General features: G+C 43.4%; 1 protein-coding gene across 1 annotated transcript in view; it reads left to right on the top strand.

Annotated features, from left to right (window-relative positions):
* The window catches only part of Pamr1 (peptidase domain containing associated with muscle regeneration 1), an 82,723-nt gene that overhangs the window by 41,295 nt on the left and 22,501 nt on the right, over positions 1–18,927 (top strand). Inside the window, exons 4-6 of the mRNA XM_042691523.1 lie at positions 5,942–6,056; positions 7,310–7,527; positions 10,273–10,380. Coding sequence (XP_042547457.1) covers positions 5,942–6,056; positions 7,310–7,527; positions 10,273–10,380 — 441 coding nt within the window. The remainder of the gene's footprint in view (positions 1–5,941; positions 6,057–7,309; positions 7,528–10,272; positions 10,381–18,927) is intronic.

Consider the following 18,927-nt stretch of genomic DNA (forward strand, 5'->3'; position numbering starts at 1 on the left):
CCTGTGGCCTGCCTGAGACAGTGGCCCGCGACTTCACCTTGTTTGGCCAGTGCTGGAGTGGGACTCTCAGGAGACCAGGACAGGAAGGACACCAGGTCCTCTTAGATCGGAGGAAGAGCCCACGACCCTGGCATTCTGATTCCAACTTCTATATGGAGGAAAAGAACCCAAAGCAGGCTCGCAGCACTGACTGCTGGTTCTAACTTAGGGTTGCCAGCAGGAGGCTTGTGGGGGATGCTGGAGGCTGGGAGGCTGCTGGTCTCTGCCAGTCTCTGGGGTTACACAGGAAGCCTTCTTCTTCTTTTTATTATTATTTTTTTAATCTCACACCCAACAGTAGCACTTCCGTAGCTCTGTAGCAGATGCACAGATGTGGGCGATGAAGTGTGAGGTGTGCAGGAAGAAGGAATATGTGTTCCCAGGGGAGGGAGGTGTGGGGGAAGATTTTATATATCGCTCGCAGAAAGGAGAAGACAAATTCTGTAGCTTCATCATGGAGGAGGAAGGGCTGGAACAAGGAGCCACTAGGAGTGTTTAATATAGTGCCCAAGAGCCAGCCACTGGGATTCAACAGATCTGGCATTCACTCTGCTACCACCCCAGGGCAGCAGTCATTTACTGAGTTTTCTGTTGTGTATTTTCCAGGTACCTTGTGTCTGAAGCCTCACAAATTGTGTGGAAGTCAATGTCACCTCCTTTATCACGCAGTCAGGTTAACTGAGGTTCTGGGAGGGGAAGTAACTTGTCCAAGACTGCCTGTGAGGATAAAGCCAGATTTCAAGAGACTCTGAGTTTTTTTTTGTTTATTATTCTTATTCTTATTATTTTGTTTAGTTTTTTTTGTCAGTCATGGGGCTTGAACTCTGGGCCTGGGTGCTGTTTCTGAGCTCTTCAGCTCAAGGTAAGCGCTCTACCACTTGAGCCACAATGCCACTTCTGGTTTTCTGGTGGTTAATTGGAGATAAGAGTCTCACAGACTTTCCTGCCCAGGCTGGCTTTGAACCGTGATCCTCAGATCTTAGCCTCCTTAGTAGCTAGGATGACAGGCATGAGCCACCGGTGGTGCCTGGCTCTGTGAAGTTTTTAACCTAGATCTTGCAGTGAGGACAGTGATTTTGTAACCTTTGACCCAGGCAGCTGAGCTTGGGGAAGTCACCTCCTTCCTCAGTGTTCTGCATCTGGAAAGTAGGGACACAAATGACATATCTCTAGACTTCGCATGAGGATTGAACGAAATAAACTCTGTAAGCCTTTAAGATAAAGTGCCTGGTTTATCATATTACCATCATTCATTCACCCACTCACCAAATACTTATTGAGGACCTATTAGATGCCAGGCAACACTCTAGGTATTTAAGCTAGAAAATTCTCAGCTCTACCAAAAAGGGGTAAGAAAAATGTTCATGATGACAGCTGAATCCCTAAAGGATGGAGATAAGAAAGAAGATGAGCTTTTGAAGTTAAGGGTAAGACAAATTTCAAGCCTAGTGTGGGGCCCAGAATGACATCTGGCATGGATGGATCAGAAAGAGCAAAGCAGGTGGCTGGGATCAAGACTGGGCTGAGGGTCTGGCTAGCCAGGGGGCAGGGCTGGGATGTATGGGGAAGATGCTCATACCTGAGACAGCCTCTGGAGTTTGAATCAAGAAATACTGTGACATTTATTTAGTTAAGGTGAATAAATAAACACAGGGTTAACCACTATGTGGAAAAAAAGAATGCTAGGTTTCGAGGGTAGACATAGGAGACCAGGGGCATGGTAGATTTACAAGGAGGGATGTTGGGTAAGAGCTGCAGAGAGAGAACAGAAAAAGAGAGAGAGGAGAAAGAGAGAGAGACACACAGAGAAAGAGAGAGAAAGAGAGAGAGAGAGAGAAACAGTGAAGTTATTGGAGTGTGGAGCAGCATAGCAGTAATTCAGCTCACACTAAAGGGTTGTTCTGCACAACCTAACAGTAGTTTTGCACAAAAAGTTCTCAGCCTTGGGCCACACAGCTTGTCAGCTCTTTTCCTGACTATATTTCCACCATCATCTTGTCATGAGGGCAGTGTGTATAGATATTAATATTTTTCTTTTTAGCTCTGAGAGAATTTTATGCTTTTCAGAGGGCTTCTGGAATATAACTGCATATCTAGATTTATGATGTCGGTCTTGATTTCTGTGCAGAATGCTGAGAGGATAAACATTTTTTCTTTAAGTATGTAGAGAGAAAATCTTTTTATTTCCAAAGGCCCTAGTGTCTCTTGTCACAAAAGACATTAGAGATTCATCACAAGAGACTCTGCTGATATGGAGCAAAAGTAACAACCGAGATTAAATGAATGGGAATGGTTATGGTTCTGGACCAGAAATAATTTTTTTTGTTGGTCGTGGGACTTGAACTCAGGGCCTGGGTGCTATCCCTGAGCTCTTCTTTTTTTGTTCTTTTTCTTATTGTAAAGGTGACATACAGAAGGGTTACAGTTACATAAAGGTAAGGAGTATAATTCTTTTTGAACAGTGTTACCCCCTTTCTCATTTTCTCCCACTTCCCCCCAACTCCCCTCCCCCTGAAGTTGTACAGTTCATTTCCAACATAGTGTCTAGTGAGTATCACTGTTGCATTGGTTCATCCTTTGTCCAGCCACTTCTGTGATTCCCCCTATCTTCTGCAAATCAGATAAACTTATATACAAGACAAGGGTACAGAAATAAAAAAAACAGTGACAACAGGGCATATGCCAAATGGGAAAAATAGAAAGAGAAAAAAATAATGCAAACAGCACATTATAAAAAACCTCTTTTCCATTTCTTGGAGTTAATTTTTTTTTTTGTCGGTCATGGGGCTTGAACTCTGGGCCTGCGTGCTGTCCCTCAGTTCTTCATCTCAAGGATAGCACCCTACCACTTGAGCCATAGCACCACTTCTGGTTTTCTGAGTGGTTTACTGGAGATAAGAGTCTCATGGACTTTTTCTGCCCGGGCTAGCTTTGAACTGTGATCCCCATATCTCAGCCTCCTGAGTAGCTAGGATTATAGGCATGAGCCACCAGTGACTGGCAAAACTTTTAAAAAAAATTTTCTTGGAGTTAATTTTATAAGATCATATACACCTAGATATTGAGCTATTGTGATCCTCTGCTAAGGATATCATAGACATATTCTGGTTATTACTGACAACATTGAGATTCCACCTCACCCTGGTTACAATGGCCATTATCAAGAAAACTAAAAATAACAGATGTTGGTGGGAATGTGGCCAAAAAGGAATGCTACTACACTGTTGGTGGAATGTTCAACCACTCTGAAAAACAGTATGGAGGCTCCTCAAAAGACTAAGCATAGAGGTCCTCTATGACCCAGTTATCCCACTTCTGAGCATTTATCTAATTGACTGCATCAAGACCACACTAAGCCTACCAGCACAACCATGTTCATTACAGCATTATTTTCCAGAGCTAAGATATGGAACCAACTCAGATGCTCTTCAGTAGATGAAGATCAAAAAATGTAGTGTGTATACACAATGGAATTCTATGCTTCCATTAGAAAAGATGTCATTGCCCCATTTATAAGGAAATAGAAAGCTTGGAAAAAGTTATATTAAGCAGAGCAAGCCAGACCCAAAGAAACACAGGCTGGCCCTCATTTGTCCTTGAGCTCTTTTACTCAAGGCCTAGCACTCTACTACTTTGAGCCACAGTGCCACTTCCAGTTTTTGAGGGGTTAATTGGAGATGAGTCTCATGGGGACATTTCTACCCAGACTGGCTTTAAACAGCTATCCTCAGATCTCAGCCTCCTGAGTGGCTAGGATTGCAGGCATTAGCCACCACTGACTGGCAAAACTTTTTTTTTTTAAATTTTCTTTTTTGGGTCCAGTTGTGGGGCCTAAACTCTGGGCCTGGGCGCTGTCCCTCAGCTCTTCAGCTCAAGGCTAGTGCTCTACCACTTGAGCCACAGTGCCACTTCCTGCTTTTTTCTTTTTGCTTATGTGGTGCTGAGGAATCAAACCCAGGGCCTCATGCATGCAAGGCAAGTACTCTACCACTGAGCCACCTTCCCAGCCCGGCAAAACTTTTTTTTAAGACATAATTTTACTCTATTATCCAAGCTGGCCATGATCTTCTGTACCCTTGGTTGATGTGCTACCACCCCCAGCCCAACAAAATTTTTCAACAAAAACAGGCAGTAGGTACTATGTGCCTACCCAGGAGGTGAATGCTATTTATTTACATGATCCTAATAGCTTTTTCTCTATAATTGAGATATTTTCCTCACATTCTCACCTAGGTAAATATAGAGTGCCCATAGAGCGTCTCTTGACTCTAGAAAATACAATCTAAGTCACCAGCTTTCGCTAGTATGTTTTTTCTTTTCTTTTTGTCGGTCATGGGGCCTGAAATCTGGGCTTGGGTGCTGTCCCTCAACTCTTCAGCTCAAGGCTAGCACTCTACCGCTTGAGCCCCAGTGCCACTTCTGTTTTTTTTTCTTTTCTGATTATGTGGAGCTGAGGAATCGAACCCAGGGCCTCATGCATGCAAGGTACCTTCCCAGCCCCTCTCTAGAGTTTTTTAAAGCTTAGGAATTCCTTTGGATATAACTCAAAAGAATCTGAGGGGAGAGTGAGGATGGAGGGCTTAGAATCTCTGTGATCCAAGTTTTCCACAATTATTTTTCAATAGAGGTCTTTAAAGAATTTGACCACAAAGAACAATGTTTTTGCTTTCATGCAATTGTTTCTAACATATTTATAAGATGATTTCTTTGTTGCTTTGTATGTCCCTCCCCCACAGTATAACCCTTGCTTTCACTGTATTTGATGTTGGTATAATTTGTGGAGGGGAAGAGCAAAAACAAATCATTTAAATAGGGATACAGGTGGACCCATTGCAACAATGAGATGTACAAATTGTTATGTCGAAAAACGAACTTTACAATTTTGGCAGGGGAGGGAAGAGGGGACAGGGGGAGGAAGGGAGTTGGGAAGGGATAGGAAGGGGAAACAAAGGAGGAGGCAACAAGCATGATAAGAAATGCACTCATTATCTTGCCCATGTAATTGTAACAATAAAAAAAAAAAAGAAAAAGTCTGAAAACTATCCAGCCAGTGTAGTTAGTGGGAGAGCATTTCTTTCTCCCTTCTAGTGTCATGTGTTAAAGAGGGATTTGTTGCCCGGTGCCAGTGGCTCATGCCTGTAATCCTAGCTATTCAGGAGGCTGAGATCTCAGGATCACAGTTCAAAGCCAGCCTGGGCATCAAAATCTGTGAGACTCTTATCTCCAATAAACCACCAGAAAATGGGAAGTGGTGCTGTGGCTCAAGTGGAAGAGCTCTAGCCTTGAGCTGAAGAGCTGAGGGACAGCGCCCAGGCCCAGAGTTCAAGCCCCACGACCAACCAAAAAAAAAAAAAAAAGAAAGAATGAAAAGGAAGAAAGAAAGAAAGAAAAGAAAAAGAAAAAAAGAGGGATTTGTTATATGATGGGTCACAGAACAAATATATCATGGGTCACAGAAAAGATGAGTGCATTTTCTAAGTAGATGGGAGGATAGAGGAATCCTATAAGGGGAGTCTGTTTTCAGAGCTTTTTAAAATGGAGGCTGTCTGTGGGGTCTTGGAGAGATTGGGTGACAGATTTCTTAGGTTTGAAACTATTCTGCCTCCCTGGGACTAGACAAGTTATTTAGTCATGTCTTTGATTTCCTGTTTTTACCCAGAAGGAAAACAGAGGTGATACATACCACCCCTTCCCAAGCTATTGGGTGACGGAAATGAATCCATTTATGCAAATTACCTAGCACCTTGCCAGGTGCTTGAGAAAGATACATTTCCTTCTCCTTTTCCTCCTTTGTTCTGTTCCCAGGGACATGGTATGAGTTCCAAGGATCTTGGGAGACTTTCTCTTGTGTGTCTTTTGTGTTGATCCTGCTTCTCAGGTCCCATCTTTCTTCTCTTCACAGGATGTGGCCAGGTGCTTCGCGCCTCCAAGGGTCAGATTATGTTGGAGAGCTACCCTTTAAATGCTCATTGTGAATGGACCATTCATGCCAAGCCTGGCTTTATCATCCAGCTAAGGTAATGGGCTGGGGTCAGGTTATAAGGACTTCCATGATGAGTTGGGAAGGGCGGTGGTCCTGGTTCCGGATGAGCCAAGGTGAATCACAAACACTCAGTTCCTCCCTCCTGTGTGTTTTTCCTCTCCTGGAAAACACTGCTCTTTTTTCCTCTTCTGAGGAATAGTGTGGCTCCATTAACCCATAGGATTTCTAGGGACATTGTCCTTTTCCATGAATGGAGGTGCTTGAAGTTTCTGATCCACCAATGGGCACAAGCATTTTCTGGGTGGATCCATGTACCCTAAGGTCACCACATGCTAACTGGACTCTTGGATGTCTCTCTGGTATCTAAGGAGCGGCAACACAGTATCCTAACTCAGAAGGATCTAGCAGAACAGGTCCTCTGCTCAACGCTCCTCATCAAAATCAGACTTAGAAACTGCTGTCCCCACCCCACGTAGGTCTGAGGCTGAAAGTAAGGCTCAGGAATGGGCTTTCTTGGAGAAAATCTGGCTCAAGGACCAAGGGCAGAACCACAGACTTTCTGAGGGGTAATAATGCAGTTGCTAAAATAATCTTAAGGCTAGCCTCTGCCTTTGTCCTCACAGCCATGAATCCCCCTCAGACTGTCATCATTTCTAAGATATTCTTCTGGCTCCTGACTGGCTTCCTTGCTTCCCCTCTTACTAGCTTTAGTTTTCTCCCTTCAGAGCTACTAGAATGGTCCTTCCCAGAGTCATATTCCTCATGCTGAGGCTCTCCAGTGCCTTCCTATTTAACTTGCAGTAAGACAGGAAGTTCCCTCCCGGTGGGATCTAACTTCAGTTCCACCCAACTGACCTCAGTTCACACTGCTCTCTTTTTCATCCTCAGCTTTGCAAGATCCTTAACTTCCTTTCAGTTCCTCAACCATGACAAGCCCATTACTGCCTCAGGACCTTTGCAATTACAGTTTCCCCCCCACCCCCCATGCCTGGACCACTCTTACCCATGACCTGCGATCGCCTCTGCTTCTGTTGCACTATTTAAATCTCTTCTCAGACATCAGACCTTCTCTTCCTTGACTACATTGTGTTGGAAACTAATCCTGCTTGGTCTTTTTTATACTTATGTCTGGGTGTAATTTATCCGTACACTTAGCTGTCTCGAGAATTACCTTAGTTTTCAGTGTCTCTTAATTACCTGTCTTCTGAATCACAGTTCATTTCTATGATGGACTTTTGGGATGGCCAAAGGTCTAGTATCTAGTTCTATCTCTCCTTCCCCTGGCAGGTTTAGCATGTTGAGCCTGGAGTTTGACTACATGTGCCAGTATGACTATGTGGAGATCCGAGATGGGGACCACAGGGACAGCCCGATAATCAAGCGTTTCTGTGGCAACGAGAGGCCAGCCCCCATCAGGAGCACGGGCTCCTCACTCCACGTACTCTTCCACTCTGATGGCTCCAAGAATTTTGATGGTTTCCACGCTGTCTTTGAAGAGATCACAGGTAAAGGCCTCAGAGACAAATATAGCAGCTTGTTCATAAAATCTCTTTCCTATATAACTGCCTTTGTCCCAGCTCAGCCTAATTAAAACCATGCATGCTGGGTTCTCGGAAGCAATCTGCAAGTAAAAGCGACGGATGGCAAGGCACTTTTTAAGAAAAGCTTCCCCACAACCACAGCTAGAAGTGATCACCTCTTTCTACACAGGGACATCTGGAACGCAGAGAGGCTAGGGCTAATGGGCAAGGTCACATAGCTATGCAGATGGAGGCAGAGGTTTGTATACAAGCAGTTTGGTTATAGAACAACACACAGGAAGGGGCTTTGGGTTTGATCAGGAAGGATGATAGTGCATCATTTGCAAAGAAATGGATGAACCTAGAAAAAATTATGTTGAGTGAAGCATGAATGCATGTGTTCTCTCATATTGGAAGCTAGATCTAATTTATAAATACATACAAAGACATCAACAGGGTCAGATGCATATGTACATACAGATTAATTGAAATATAATGTACACAGGAGAGGATTCCAATGGTGTAAGTCCTTTGAACAACAAACTTACAGCCTAACAAAATGAACACCGAGAAGCTGGTACATGAAGTGTTAGAGAGGGGGGCTAAGAGGAGGGGAGGAGGCTAATGAATAGAGGAAGTCGAAGAGAATGCAGCCAGCCATACAGTTCAATGTATATATGTAAAAATGGAACTAGGAAAATTAAGGGGATTAGTGGGGTTGGGAAAGATAGAGGAGAATAATAAAAGGGTGCATTGTACTCATACACCGACATGTTGAATTGAAATCCCTTTGTATAACTACATAAAGATAATAAAATTATAATTTAAAAAGAACGAAAAGGGGGGAAGAGAATATTGGCTTTGGATCCTTGGCAGATCAAGCAGTATGGCTCCCGGGAATATTCTTCAGCCTCTTTAGGTTTCAGTTTTCCTAAGTTATGAGAGATGTGGTTGTTTAAGGACACCCTGGAAAACAAGATGAATGAAGTGGCCAGCACAGACTGTAACACTCCGTAGCTATCCAAGCCAGATATAAATTCCCAATGTCATTCACTTAATGAGTGACTCCCTGCTTGACTTTTAACTCTTTATTGGCCTTTTGGGTCATATTTGGAGGTAAGATTTGACTCAGAGGTATTCAGTCCTAAGGAATCCCCCAAGCTCTCAGTATTATGAGGTTCAAATATAAAATAAGCTCTAGCTGGAAGGTCAGTTTAAAAAAATACTGAATTATAAAAACTAATGTTCAATGGCACTGTGATGATTAAGGCTCCTTAGGATGGTCTGATATGTACATCTCAGTGATAGAGAACAGAATTCCTTCAAAACCCCCTCCACTCTAAGTCCCCTCCCTGAGGATGGGACCCAGACACTAAACGGTGGCTCTTCCTTACAGCTGTGTAACTGGCCTCATCCCACATTGTACCCCATGGCCTGGACTGGCTTTGAACTTCAATCCAAAGAGCTTAGCCTCCTGAGTAGCTAGGATTATAGGCATGAGCCACCAGCACCTGATGGGTATTTTTTAAAGCCATTTCTTCTCTTTTCATAAGACAAATATTTCATGATGCTTTGGGTTAGAAATGTTGCATACTTCTGTTTTGCATGGCTTTGATCCAGTAACTAGAATGTCCTGTTTATCTTTGAATCCCATCAGAACCTTCCATAGAACAATATGGGCTTGTTGAACTGAGCCAAGGTATTTATTTTTGTACTGGCATCCATGAATGTAGGAATGGTGGGTAACACACAGCCGTGTTTCCCAGTGAACTTGAAAAACGATCCCTAAGATGCTCTGTCTGTCAACTGCAGGTCCTGAGGTCCAATAGAAAAGACCAAATATTCAATGCATTCTTGCAGTTTGACAGTACATAGTAGAGCATTAACCTGAAAACTACAGGGAAGAAATCTGGTTTATTACCATTATGTCTGGGCATTAAGTCAGCTAACCCATATTTATTTAGTTAAATACACAGAAACATCACGAGGGCTAACATTTGCAGAAAAGATATTTGGGGATTCGTGTGTGTGTGTGTGTGTGTGTGTGTGTGTGTGTGTGTGTGTGTAGACTGGTCCTGGGGATTGAACCAGGGCCTGGGCATTGTCCTTGGGCTTTTTTTTTTGCTCAAGGCTAATGCTCTACCATTTGAACCAACAGCTTCACGTTCAGCTTTTTTGGTGGTTAATTGGAGATAAGACTCTCACAGACTTTTCCTGCCTAGGCCACCTTTGAACCACAATCCTCAGTTCTCAGCCTCCTGAGAAACTAGAATCACAGATGTGAGCCACCAGTGCCCAGCATTGTTTGGAAATTCTTGAATATCCCCTTAATGATGTCACAAAGATCATCTTCTAGAGGCTGTCTCTCAGTACCAGGGTGCTGAGCTTTCCTGAAAGCAACAAAACGGTGCTCTAAAGCTATTCAAGGATGCTTCCAAAGCCCCTGTGGGAGACACACAACACAATGCTGTTTTTAATCAGTGCAATGCCTCTATCACATTTACCTTTTGCTTCTCAGATTGGAGATACCCTCCAGCATAACTTTTGGGAGCTTCAGAAATACTCAATTAGTATCAGTAACATTGGATATTTAAGGAATGTAGTTCTCAGATTCTCCAGTAATAGCTACCACAAATTCAGTAAAAGGAGGGAAGAAGTGAAGTACAGACTTTGGTTGGGACTCCTGGCTTGGAGCATGCTAGTGATGCTGAGGGGTATCTTCTCTTCCAGCATGCTCCTCCTCCCCCTGTTTCCATGATGGCACGTGCCTCCTTGATGCTGCCGGGTCTTATAAGTGTGCCTGTCTAGCTGGCTACACTGGACAACACTGTGAGAGCGGTGAGTATGCCCCTTGGGGCAGAGGGGGGAAGGGCGGTGTCCTGGGGCAGCTTGCAGGCTGCTGGTTCTTGGTATCTTGGTACACCTTGAATGCTTTTAGAAGGGCTGAGTGAGCTTGTCTTCAACTACCTGTGTTTGCCATTCCCATTTCCAGCCCTCCCATGAGAAATGACTCTCAAAAAGATGCAGTCAAAGAATATCTAGGGTTCAAGAATACTAGGAGAAAGTCAATAGTAGAAAGCCTCCATCATAAAATCCCTATCCATTCTAAGATCTGGATGCTAGAGTTGCCCTTGTGGTACCATTCTTGGACTCTAGCTAGTGACTATACCGTCAGAAGCCCTGTATTGAGCATGGTAAATGTGCAGGGTGACCGTAAGTTTCACTTTCCCAATGACAGGTTGGGTTATGCATTTTCTCTGGACATAATTATTCAGGGCATCTTCTTTCATGCTCAGAGCATCCTGAACTAGATGACAAATGGCATGACCATCCTGCAAATATGAGATGAAATCAGGTGGGTGACAAGCAAACCCACCCACCAACCTTGATTGAAGGACTTCAGTGTATTGACAAGGCAGGAAATGAGGATATCTTGTTTTGTCTTTTTCTGAAGAAACTTACTTTGCATGGGTGAAACAAGCTCCAGACTTCTTCAGTACTTCCTAAGCACACCTGGAACAAAGTGGGATGTGGAGGTGGGACAGGAGAGGAGTTGTAAAAGAACGTTCTCTAAGCTGTGCAGTGCTACAGCTCTCTGTCTTTACAGCAGTCCTGGTTCTGTAACTATTCAAATCTTTCCTCCAGCCTCTTAGCGGAGCCTTATCTCCTTTTTTTCTCATGCTTTACTACAGATCAAAAGACACTCAGCATCTGGGTCATATCTTTTTCTGTCATTGTTTTGACACAGGCTCTCACTATGTAGCAAAGGCTAGCCTTGAACTCAGAATCTTACTCCCTTAGCCTCCTGAGGGCTGGGATTGCTAGCATGTGTCATTACATTTAGCTAACCCATTTCTTGATAGGCGCATGGAGTCACCCAGTTCTCTAGTTCTTGACATAGTTAAACGCAGAGCAGCAGTTGGGTGCAGCAATTGGATTACACTTGTAATCCTAGTTTCTTGGCAAGAAGATGTAGGAGGATCATGGTTCAAGACCAGCTAGAACAAAAATATGAAAAAACATGGGAGGGGGAAACAACTCACCAAGCTAAAAGCAAAAGGACTGGAGGAGCATGGCTCAAATGACAGACTGTTTGCCTCAGGCCCTGATTTCAATCTCCAGTACAAAGAAAAAAAAGAAAGAAAAGAAAAAAAGAAGCAGATCAATTATAGTCTTCAGTAACCTGGGGTCATCCAAAAAGCAGAAACCAAGAAATAACTCAAACAAATGACTCATTTCAAAACTCACAGGAGTTTCTAACTTGTGTTCTTGAAAAGGCAGCACATAATCCTCTTGATGTTAGATTCATGCCTTTGCCAGAGAAGAGAGAAGCTGGAACCTGTTGAGTTGAGACATGCATCTGACAGAGTACATCCTTTATCAGTGGACGTGCTAACCACCGCGTATGGTGACCCTACAATTGTCCAGCTCAGCTGTGCATTGCAGAGGACTGTGCTGCTAGCAAAGAGGAACTTCAACACCATGGCCAGAAATAATTTCTTCAGGCTGTCTAATGACCACAACCCCCTCCCATGCATGACAGGTGTCCTACTTTGAGACTGAAAATAGTCCCTGATTACCACTGTCCACCTGGAATGAGATGTGAAAAGAACAAGAAGAATCAACATTTGGGGGAAGGGTTTTGGGGAGAGATAATGTATCAGGCAGGGTTCCCCAAAGCAGAGCCTGAGATGGGGATGTGTTCAAAGGTCATGGTCTAAGACATGCTTCCTGGAGAAAGGACTTTGGGAGTAAGGATAACTGCCCTAGGAAGGGAAAGATGCTAGGTAAAGGTGTCATACCAAGAGGCAAAAAAATATCCCAGTTCCATTATTCAGAAGTCATGAGAGCTTTCATGTCAATTAGGCATAAGGGCTGGACAGTCAGTTCTATTCCTAGGGAACTTTAATCATCAGCCAAGGCTGCCCTGGGGGAGGAAGGTGTCATGAATCCAGGAACCTCAGCTTTCTGTGCAGGTGGGTGATGCATTTCCATCAGCAGTTCCAGACAGAATAACAGATGCAGACTCTTGTAGCAGGCACAGAAACAGAGAGGAAAGATCTCTCTGGCTTGACACAGATTCCTCATGTGTGACTGAGAGACACAGAAAGATGATGCTTTATGGTCCCTTCCTCATTTGAGCCTGCTGTTTGGAGTATAAGGCAGACTGCACAAATGTGGCTTCCTCTTTGTTTCAAGAATTTGTAAATTGGTGATTCTAGACAAGAGCAAATGCAGAGCTTGCCCCTTTAGATTTGGACAGCAAACAACACAAGGGAAGGCTTAGTTCTTGATGAGCTAACTGCATAATATTAAGGCTTTGATCAACAAAAATAAAATTGGAAAGAATTAAAACATCACTACCCAAGCCCATATGCCTTTCAGAAACTTTCAGATTAGGAGAGAAAAATAAATTGTTCAGAATTATTCAGAACTACAATATGTACAGGTAGTTTGTGAGTAAAAGTAAGCTTTTCAGCAAAAATATCCTACTAAGAAAAATGAGAAAAAATGCGAAATAAGGCATTTTAGCTAGACGTTGATGGCTCATGCTTGTAATCCTAGCTACTCAAGAGGCTGAGATCTGAGAACTGTGGTTCAAAGCCACACTGGGAAGATAAATCCAAGAGGCTTTAACCAGAAAAAAGCTGGAAGTGGCGGGGGTGGGGTGGGGTGGGGTAGGGGGGTGTGGGGGGGTGGTGGTGGTCAGGCTCAAGTGGTAGAGTGCCAGCCTTGAGCAAAAAAGCAAAGCAAGAGTGCAGGGTTCTAAGTTCAAGCCCTAGAACCAGCACAGACAAGAAAAGGCATTTTGCATTGATCCATAGCTTGGTTCACAAACTATCTCCAATCACTTTAAAACACAAACATAAACTTGGGATGTATGTAGTTCCATGGTAGAATTTTTAGTCCCTAGTACTGCAAAAAAATCAACAAGCAAACAAAAAATAGCAACAACAGCATAGGACCTTCAAGCATAAATGGGCAAAATAATTTTTCTTTGCCAGTTTTCAAAATATAACCCCCCCACATTATTGGATAACTGATGTGTCATTTGCTAGCATTGGGTAGGGGGAGGGTGGCTGAATGCTTATTATTGTCTATGAGATTCAGGTTTCTTTTCCCCACTAGGAAAACTGGCAGGAGATCTAACTCAGTGGGGGATGCATCACAAAAACTAGCTGTGGCAGTTTACCTTGTAATTTCTGAACAACTCTTAGCTGGTCCCCTTCCCCCCCCCCCCCCCCACAAGCAATCTGTCAAGAAGAAGAAGAAAAAAGAGGGAAACTAGATTAGCTACTTTCCTCATGAGGATATCAATGGACTGGAACAATTTCCCTGGAGAGAATTTTTTTTTAATTGTGAAGAAACCCAAGCAAGCATTCCGAGATCACCCAGAAATACCTAAATTAGAATAGGCACTTTAAAAATAGTTAAAAGCATGGAATCCAATATTAATGAGAGTTCTGCCTTCCATTTTTGTAACACTAAATCTGATGGATGATCTGTTCTAATGTTTGCTAGAATTTCTTTTCTTTTCTTTTTTTTATTGTGAAAATACTGTACAGAGGGGTTACAATTACATGAGCAAGATAATGAGTACATTTCTTATCAAGCATTGTAGCCTCCTCCTTTGTTTCCCCTTCCCATCCCATCCTCCCCACCGCCCCCCCCCCCCACCGCCCCCGTCTGTGCTAGAATTTAAACTCAGGGCCAGTATGTTCTTTCTTAGCTATCTCACTCAAGGTTGGTGATCTACCACTTGAGCCACGTTTCTACTTCTGCTTTTTGGTGGTTAATCCTGCCTGGGCTGGCTTCAAACTTCCATCCTCAGATCTCAACCTCCTGAGTAGCTAGGATTACAGGCATGAGTCACCCGTGCTAGCTATGATACTCCTTTTTTCAAATGAATGACTTGAAGCAGAGAATACAAGAGTCTGGTCCCTACTGATTTTAAAACTGGGGGGAGCGGGAAGAAGGAGTCAGATCCACATGTTGTCCATGTAGTTCAGGTTGTCTTGGATATAGTTCCAGGTAGTTGATGAGCTCTGATTATCACAGAGTTCTCCCAAAGGTCTTTCCTTCCCAGATAAGGCTCTCTAGGCTAAGAGAGTCTTGGATATAAGCTCTTCTATACTTCTTTTATAAACACACATGTGTGAGAATGGGAGTGGAAGAAGGATAGGTTTCCTACTTAATTGCAGAAGAAATATACACTTGTAAATTAAAATCAAGCAACTTAGAGAATATCCCTTATACCACTTTTCTCCTGGTTCCCAGTGGAACTATTGTTAGAAAACTTGGGGTATATCCTTTCAGACTATGGTGTTCAGACCTAAAGTAGTGGCTACATGTTAGTCTTTTAGACCAGTGATTCTCAACGAAGGGTGACATCTGGCAATGTCTGAATATAGGCTGGTTATGATTGTAGAGGTGAGGCTGGGCATCTAGGGGGTCAGAGATTGAGGATGCTTCTGAACATTGCCTAGGTTGACATCACAACAGTTATATTGTTCAACTGTCAGTTGTGGTGAGATCCAGAAATTCTGTTTCAAACAAAAGTGGATTCAAATATGCATACAGATGCTCAAGTTATTGTCTTTTCCCATGACATAGATGAGTCCTTGTTGGTTTGCTTCATTTAAAAAAAATAAAAAGAATTTCTGTGCATTCCAGTCTATGGATGAATGTACAATCATTGATTCTTTTTTTTTTTTTTTTTGGGTCCGGTTGTGGGGCCTGAACTCTGGGCCTGAGCGCTGTCCCTCAGCTCTTCAGCTCAAGGCTAACGCTCTACCACTTGAGTCACAGTGCCACTTCCGGCTTTTTCCTTTTTGCTTATGTGGTGCTGAGGAATCGAACCCAGGGCCTCAAGCATGCAAGACAAGCGCTCTACCACTGAGCCAACTTCCTAGCTCCAATCATTAATTCTTTAAGATGCACTTGATACTTTTTCTTTCTTTCTTTCTTTCTTTCTTTCTTTCTTTCTTTCTTTCTTTCTTTCTTTCTTTCTTTCTTTCTTTCTTTCTTTCTTTTTTTCTTTCTTTCTTTCTTTCTTTCTTTCTTCTTTCCCTCCCTCCCTCTCTCCCTTCTTCCTTCCTTCCTTCCTTCTTTGTAATTGTGAAGCACAGCTGCAATGAAAATCCTTGTGTATTTTCCATTTGCATGCAAGGAAGTTTTTTGTAGGATGAATTCCTAGATGTTGAACTGTTCCTTTGATGATAGATGGGTTCAAACTTTTGTGAGCGATGGAATTGGAAGTGTGGCTCAAGTGGTAGGGCACCAGTCTTGGGCAATTTAAGTATAAGGCCCTGAGTTCAAGCCCCAGCACAGGCACACAAATAAAATAAAATAAATAAGTAAACTTGTGCAAGCCAGTGACGAAAAAGTCATTATTGAATGTCACCATGTTATGAAATGAACTATTTCTTATGAACAGCAGTCACTGAAATAAGAATTGGGACCTACCATTCGAAAGTAAGGCCGGTCTTATTTTTGGTCAAACTGGAAATGGATTTCTTTTGGAAAGAAATCCATCTCTCTGAGGACAGAGTTCATGCACAGCCTTGGAGAGGAGGTAAAGAATGAGAAACAATGAGAAAAGTTTAGCTTAGTCTTAGTGGCCAAGAGGGTATAAGAGCCTCTTCGCAAGCCAGTTTTCAAGAGCGGATGCCCCCAGCCTCACCTTCCTGAAATTATTTCCCAAGGAGACTACCTTCCTCCTGCTCGTAAGTGACCTCAGAAGCTAGCAAGGGGAGTGGTCCCTCCTCTGTCTCCAGGCCAAGCTAGCCTCTTGCCAACACCCTCCTCGACCTCCAGACTCCCTGGGCCACCATGTAAGAAACAAGGCCCTTCTTTCCTCTGAAGTTTCCTGTTTCTTTGTATAGAATACAACGACAAAATAAGTCCTCTAGTAAATGGTCAGAATCTTGTTTTGAAAAAGTGGAGAGTGAGGGATTCATGGCCTGCTCCAATTTCCATGTTGCCTTTGTTCCTCTGGCCCAGTTGACAGAGCCGGGGTTCTCCTTTGCATTCTAATGAAGGGCTATGAAACAGGCTGAATCTTGGGGCACAATGTTCACACTGCGAGCTCTGATGCGCCCTGGAACAAAACAAATCGGTCTCCACCAATTAAAGTAAAAAAAAATGGTGAATCTGGATTCATTTGGGATTTGGACTCAACAAATATTTCCCATTGGCCTGTCCCAAGGACTGGGAAGAAAGGTAACAGAATGAGAAGCACACTTTATACTTTAGCTTCAAAGGGACAACCGCGTTTTTCATCTGAATTAGAGATGAGAAACTGAGGAAGGTTGTGGTTCTAATGGAAGTATTAGTTCTGGTGCTGCTGGAAATGTAAGAGATCGAACCCTAGTGGGTAGCAGTTATCTATTCCTTTGCAGACAGGTAAACAGTGTTTTGTGGGCTCAGAGGGATTCATGTGAAGATGAGATCTCTTGGGTGAGGTATTTTTTTTTCTTTTCCTTCCTTCTTTCCTCCCTCCCTCCCTCCCTCCCTCCCTCCTTCCCTCCATTCCTTCCTTCCTTCCTTCCTTCCTCCCTTCCTTCCTTCCTTCCTTCCTTCCTTCCTTCCTTCCTTCCTTCCTTCCTTCCTTCCTTCCTTCCTTTCCTGTCCTGAGCTTGAACTCAAGGACTGGGCACTGTCTCTGAGCATTTTTTGCTCAAGGTTAGTGTTCTACCACTTGAGTCACAGCTTCACTTCCAGATTTTTGTGTGTGACTAATTAGACATAAGAGTCTCACAGATGGCCAGGGCAGGCTTCGAACCATGATCCTCAGATCTTAGCCTTCTGAGTAGCTAGGATTATAGACGTGAAGCCACCAGTGCCTGGTGGGTGAGGTGTTTTAAAAATGGAATTATTTGCTGCTCTTTTCTTAGTTCCAAAGACCTCATGTGATCCTTACCACATGGAAGACAGGTGCATCTTGGCTGCCTCTATGGTGCACCCCAGGGTGAAGGGCTTAGCCTCTGTGGCTAGAAGGACATGGGAATGACACGGAGTCTCTGACTTCACCCCCATGACCTTGGGCAAGTTATTTGATGACTGCAAGCCCCTGTTATAAGTTGAGAACAATAGTATCAGTTAAGCCAGGTGCTGGTGGCTCACACCTGTAATCCTAGCTACTCAGGAGGCTGAGATCTGAGAATCATGGTTCAAAGTCAGCCTGTGCAGGAAAACTCATGAGAATCTTATCTCCAATAAACCACTAGAAAACCAGAAGTGGTGCTGTGGCTCAAGTGGTAGAGCGCTAGCCTTGAGCTGAAGAGCACAGGGACAGCGCCCAGGCCCAGAGTTCAAGCCCCATGACTGACAAAAAAAAATAAAAAAATAATAATATCAATTAGCTTTCAGGGTGTTTGTGGAGATAGAATGTGATGATTCACATAAGACAGAGTTGGTAACAGGCGCTGTTACTCTTTCTAAATCATAATTATTTACATATATGAATTATGCGTTTCTCTGTGGCACTGAGGATTGAATCAAAGGCCTGCTGCTTGAGCAAAATTCTCAGAAACCCCTTCATATTTTGTTTTTGCCTAGGTTGACCTCAAATTCTCCTCTATAGAGGAGAACTATTCATACTGCCTCCTCTGTAGTTGGGATTACAGGCATGCACCTCATGCCCAGATAATTGGACACACTGTGATAATTCCATGTATGCATAGATTGTGTGTTGATCGTGTCTATTCACCCTTCTTCTACTCTCTCTTTTTTCTTTCCTTTCTCACTCATAGTCCCTGGTAGTTTTCTATGATTCAGGTCATATACTTTCACATCATCCACTGTTATGAATACAATAGGCATTATTCTTTCATTTTACATGTGAGAGAAAACATGAGATGCTTGTCTTTCTGTGTCTGAGTTATCGTAATTCTTAGTGCTGCCTCTGGTTCTCAGTCAAGGCCATTTACACTGGGTCAAAAAGCAGAGAGTCCTCCAGATAAAGCAGTGAGGCTGTGGTACTAGTTTCTACAAATCTACCTCAGGGTCCCAGATATAACCAAGCTCTCTAAGTTTCCCTTGTGACTGACCTTCCTAGATCCTTGCTACACTTGAAGTCTTGTTGCCACTGTGTCACCATACAGACAAGAAAGATCTGGTTTAGGAAGTCAACTGGAGGGGCTGGAAAGGTGGCTCAGTGGTAGAGTGCTTGCCTTGCATGCCTGAGGCCTTGGGTTCGATTTCTCAGCACCACATAAGCAGAAAAAGCTGCAAGTGGCGCTGTGGCTCAAGTGGTAGGGCACTAGCTTTGAGCTGAAGAGCTGAGGGACAGCGCCCAGGCCCAGAGTTCAGCCCCCACGACCAAAAAAAAAAAAAAAAAAGTCAACTGGATACTGACGTTATCATTGTCATAAGGAAATTCTG

This window comes from Dipodomys spectabilis, unplaced genomic scaffold (genome assembly GCF_019054845.1).
Source record: "Dipodomys spectabilis isolate Male_0828 unplaced genomic scaffold, ASM1905484v1 ptg000145l, whole genome shotgun sequence".
Classification (NCBI taxonomy): domain Eukaryota; kingdom Metazoa; phylum Chordata; class Mammalia; order Rodentia; family Heteromyidae; genus Dipodomys; species Dipodomys spectabilis.